The sequence below is a fragment of the Varanus komodoensis genome, unplaced genomic scaffold (assembly GCF_004798865.1).
Source record: "Varanus komodoensis strain SLA01 unplaced genomic scaffold, ASM479886v1 scaffold2, whole genome shotgun sequence".
In the NCBI taxonomy this organism is placed as follows: domain Eukaryota; kingdom Metazoa; phylum Chordata; class Lepidosauria; order Squamata; family Varanidae; genus Varanus; species Varanus komodoensis.
The window spans coordinates 32,455,850-32,460,794 of record NW_025335568.1 but is presented as its reverse complement, the minus strand read 5'-3'; the positions used below and the strand labels follow the sequence as shown (position 1 = coordinate 32,460,794).

At 45.2% G+C, this 4,945-nt stretch overlaps 1 protein-coding gene across 1 annotated transcript; it reads right to left on the bottom strand.

Annotated features, from left to right (window-relative positions):
* Positions 1–3,510: 3,510 nt before the first annotated feature.
* GPR45 (G protein-coupled receptor 45) lies at positions 3,511–4,637 on the bottom strand. The gene has a single exon (XM_044428733.1). It carries the CDS (start codon positions 4,624–4,626, stop codon positions 3,511–3,513), a length of 1,116 nt encoding a protein of 371 aa, XP_044284668.1. The 5' UTR covers positions 4,627–4,637.
* Positions 4,638–4,945: the final 308 nt, after the last annotated feature.

The window sequence follows — 4,945 nt, the reverse complement described above, 5'->3', positions numbered from 1 at the left end:
GTAGTGCGCCAAACTCTTTCAAACTGCCAGTGTCTGCAAAACTACTGTGTTGTTGCTTTTCAGCTTGTAATGTAGTGCAGCTTTGCTGTGTTCCATACACATGCTTATTTATCTCTGCCTCTCCAGAACATTCCTCGATCAAAAAGGAGAAACCCTGGCTTCCTTTTTGGATAAATACATAGAGGAAGCTTCAAATTATTTTCTGGAGAGTAGTTTTCTTAAGGGGAACCTGAACTACACTTTTGGTTCCAAACTTGTAAGTCTTCTACATGATGAAAATGCAGAAGCTTCATCCACACTTTCCACTTGGATGAAAATGGACACGAGTGCTTGTAACACAGAAAAGTGGCAGTAGGGGAGGTTCAAGAATCGCCCTTTTGCTTGGTAGGCAGATTTAGCTCTGATAACTGATAAATGGTTTATTGGAACAGCTATTTTAAAGGGAAACACGAGATCTCTACTGCACCTGATCTTCCTTTTTTGGATCATAACTGACTTGACCCTCTTTAAAAACGTGCGCAGGCCCTTCCCTTCTAAACTTGATATGCACTCAGCTTCATACCTGATCGGGATATCAAGAGGTCTCACTGGGGTTTAGTTACTGGTTAGAGGACAACCCAATGGAATAAGTCACTGTCAAGTACTTACCTGCCTTGGATCAATAAATGATCACAGTTGAGCATTCCAGAGATTAATGCAGTCCTTCCCACACATACAAAGCCATTTCCTTGGAGCAGAGCTGACACAATCCAGCTGCACATGCTTACATGTTGCACTGTTGTTTTTTCTGATAGTAAGCAGCACATCTGATCCTGATTGTGTCCCCCCAGAACTGTAATATGTAGGTGGTCTGGGGTGTTATTCTGCTGAAAAACTTGCCCCTTTCCCTTGCCGCAAGTCATTTTTTACCCGGGGAGGGATGCTACTTTGGTATCAGTGGCACTTTATACCCTGTACAAAACTAATTCAGATGGGTAAAGAATGTGAAAGAACTGAAGCCTCCTTCTCCCGTACCATTTCCCTGAGCCTCATGCAGTCATTCCCCTCCACCCAATATGTGCTGTTAAAAAAATAAGGCCAAACTGTACTTTAGTGGACCATGTAGTGGGCCCTCTGAACTTGTTGTGTCTATTATTCTTAGGCAGCTGCAAATAGACAGACCAGTTAATGCAACACACTGTTCACTAGGTAAAGCTTGCACTTCTATAGCCTCTGGACATGCTGATCTCAGGTGGGACTGCCACTTCCGAGTGCCCTCACTCCATCCTCAGAGCCAGCATGGTTCCTTCTGCACTGGCACTGGGGGAGGATGCGTAGGGGCTACTGGGAACAAGGAACTTCAGCCTTTGTGGCATCTTGGCAGGGCCTCCAAGCTCATATCTGCCATCTAAGTGTTCTGGAGGGACTCCGAAACACTTGGCTCCGTGCTCCTTCTACCCTCTATTAGATGTCTACAAAACTCTGAGTTGGGGAGGTTATGGGCAGCCATTTTAAGTTGGGACCCTAAGGATGCAATCCTTAGTAAATTTAGACAGAGAAAAGACTTGTACCAGCATGCCCCAGTGTCCTATGCAAATGACTGTGCCTTAATAGACACATTGAAATGAGCATAACTTTTGGATACTTGGTTTTTAATTCAGCTGTATGAAACTTATGCTTCTAAGTACAAAGAACTGACACCTTGTGCAGCAGTAACAACAAGAATTCTTTATCTTGTATTCTGGAGAGAAAAGGTAACACCTCAAATCAAAAGAAAGATCAGTTGCATGTCCATGGGAGTCTATGCCAAAATTAATACTTAAGGGAAGAACCAAAGAGGGAAGACAAAATGGAATTGTAATGAAAACCGTGGCCAGGATATCTCAACAAATGTTATTCAGATAGTTTCTTGTAGGGGGAGATACACTTTCAGCAACTTTGTTTGATCTCCTGTATTTGCAACCATTTCCGAAATGTTAACACCTGTCACCTGGCAAAAAGAATCGGCTAGGAGAGCTATCATGTTAACCTTGCAAGATGTAGAACATGTGACACAAACGCTCTATATAGTTAATGCAGTATATGTAAAAACACCTAGGAGGAGCGCCCCAGCAAAAAATTGTTGTAATTAAATCTTGACATCAACACATCTAACAACCCAAACCTGCCTGTTTAGAGCTACTCTCCATTGCTTGTATCCTGGACTGCTGCGACCCTAGGCACTCTTACTGAGAAATACGTTTCTCTAAAGTCAGGACTTGTGTGGATGGTTTACCATAGGCTGTGGCCAAAACGAAGACACTGCAGGAACAACTAAAATTTGTTGCTGCAGGCTACCCAGAATCAATCTGGGTAGGACTCAGAAGTCACATGACAACTGCACACACTGGTGGGGCTGGAACATAGTGTTGTGTGAGACTTTATTGCCAACTGAGTATACACTCCATCAGCTTGAGACTAACATTTGCTAAACAGGAGTATGGCCTGGGTGTGAAGTGGTAATTCGAATGGTTTTCTAAGAAAAACTGATTGTGGCTTGTAACCTGATCTCGTGCTCTTTTTTTTACTGTGAACAAAGCTCCTCTGAGTTCTCAAAGTCTAAACGCCAAAGTGGTTGTAGTGTTAGATGATGCAGGTGACTGCATTTACCCCACTTCTAAACAACAGCCCTGCAGTCCCCATGGAACGCTCTCTTCCCCTCTGACAAAGGCCATCAGCCCTGGGACAGAAGCCTCCCTTGGGGTCAAGGGCTGACAGCAGGGAGTTGCTGCCAAGGGCTGTATCACATTGGAAAGTTAAATCCGTATGGTCCCATCACTTTGGTTCTGATTACGCCTGCTCACAAAACCCACAACAAACCTTAAAAATATTAGACTCCAGTATATCATGTCACATCTATCTTGGCTCTTCTAGGAGGTTCTGCATCATCTTCTCTTGAGGCTGCAAATTCTAATCTTAAGTGGCAGTCAACTGTTCTAAGATTAAGCTCAACATGGTGGGGGGGGGGATGGAGGAATAATCTCTTTTTTCCCCAGGCACTAAAACTGTCCACATATTAATGGGTATTGCTCTACATAAGAAAGCTCTTCCCTAATGCAGATAGTAGACATTGGGTTGAAAACAAATGATGAGTTGGAGCCAGGTTGAATCAAACTTAGGGTTACAGCTAGGGAAACCAATGGATTTAAATGTATCCTATCATCTTAAGTTCCATTGATTTCAGTGGATCCATTCTAAAAAGACTCTGTTTGGGTCCAGCCCAATGGTTTGGTTGTAGGTGTGCGGCTTTTTGATCTAAAAGAATAAAATGATAAAGGCAGCATTGTTACTGGCAGTATATTTGGGAAGAGCAAACTGTGGGTTATTCCTACGGTGAGGTGAGGGCAGCGGGTAACACAGTGTCACTGGAAACATGGACAACTTTTCCTTACAGTCAGTGCATAAAACAACATTGCAGGATGGGTCAAGACCAATGGCGGGAGCAGTGCGCTGCTCCTGACTCCAAATGCGCTTGTTTCTTGTGGTTTACCTTTAGACTGCGGACTGATGCTCGCTGCAGACATACATTGTGCTTGGCCTTACTCTCCTCCTTGTTCGTCCAGGCACTGGAGGAAAGACCTTAAATGTTTTTGGCATGAACTCCAGACAGGCCTCTCGAAACTTCTTGATTCTCCAACAGTAAATGACAGGATTGAACACTGACTTGAGGTAACTTAGCCACAAGACATAGGTGCTGGTGACATAGAAAGAGGAGCTGTAGTAGAACTGCCTGCTGAACACTGACATCAGGCTAAAGACCGTGTTTGGGAGCCAGCAGAGCGAAAAGCCAACGAAAAGGATGAGGATGGTAGTGAAAGCCCTGGTCTTGAAACTCATGTCGACGTTCACCTGATGGGGCTTCTGCAGCCCCGCTAGGCCCAGTTTGCTCACCTGGTTCAGGCAGACGTTCTCGGCATGGTTGTGGATCCGGACGGTGTTCCGACGAACTGTGTTCAGAATGCAGAGGTAAGAGTACAACATGATACTGAAAGGGAAGAAGAAGACCGCCACAATTAACATCACAGCATATGCTCTGTCTGCAGGGAACTCGGTGTATCCTAGGACACACTGCGGAGCCCGGCTGGGGACTTCTACAAAGGTCCACCCGACCACAGAAGGAAAAGAGATGCAGAAAGAAAAGGCCCAAGAAAGGGCAATCATCACTTTGGCACGGTGAGGGTTCAGTTTGTCTTGGCGCTGGACAATGATTAAGAACCGGTCCACGCTAATGATCAGCAGTATGGATACACCTTCCAAGACGAAGAACCAGTACAGCATGGCCGATATTCGGCAGAAGTGAGCCCCAAAGTTCCAGCTTACTGTAACGATGGTAATTGCAGTGAAAGGCATGCAGAACAAAGACAACATGATGTCGGAGAAAGCCAGAGTTGCTAAGAGCAGGTTGATCGCTGAACGCATAGCGGGCTTTTGGTAGACGATCAGGCAGACGATGGCATTGCCGAGGAATCCAATGGCAATCATGAGCAGCATTACTATGGCTAAAAGTACCCTGAGAGAAACTGGCAAGGCTGGGTAGCTGGAGCCTGTCCACTGGGCGCTTGCATTCAGGGCCATGGGGATGTCGGTGGGAGTCTCGTTGCAGACCATCCTTGTGCAAAATCCCGGCTTCCGAGATGCAAAGGCCCCAAAGTCTTCCTGCTAACTTTTTGGCGGTTGCCATTTTCCTGTCACATCAGCCATGCACATTCTAAGCATGATAGTCTGTCAGCAAGAGGCTGTCTGAAGACTTTCTTCTGCATTCAATCATGGACAAACCAGATTACAGCCATTCTATTAAAGAGCGTGTTCCTGCAGCTCTTAGGCATGAATGGAGGTGAAGCCATTTGCAGAAGAATATCTTCAGAGCCTGGAGAACTGGAGGAAAAATACAGTGATAACATTTATTGATTTCCAGGAATACAAACAT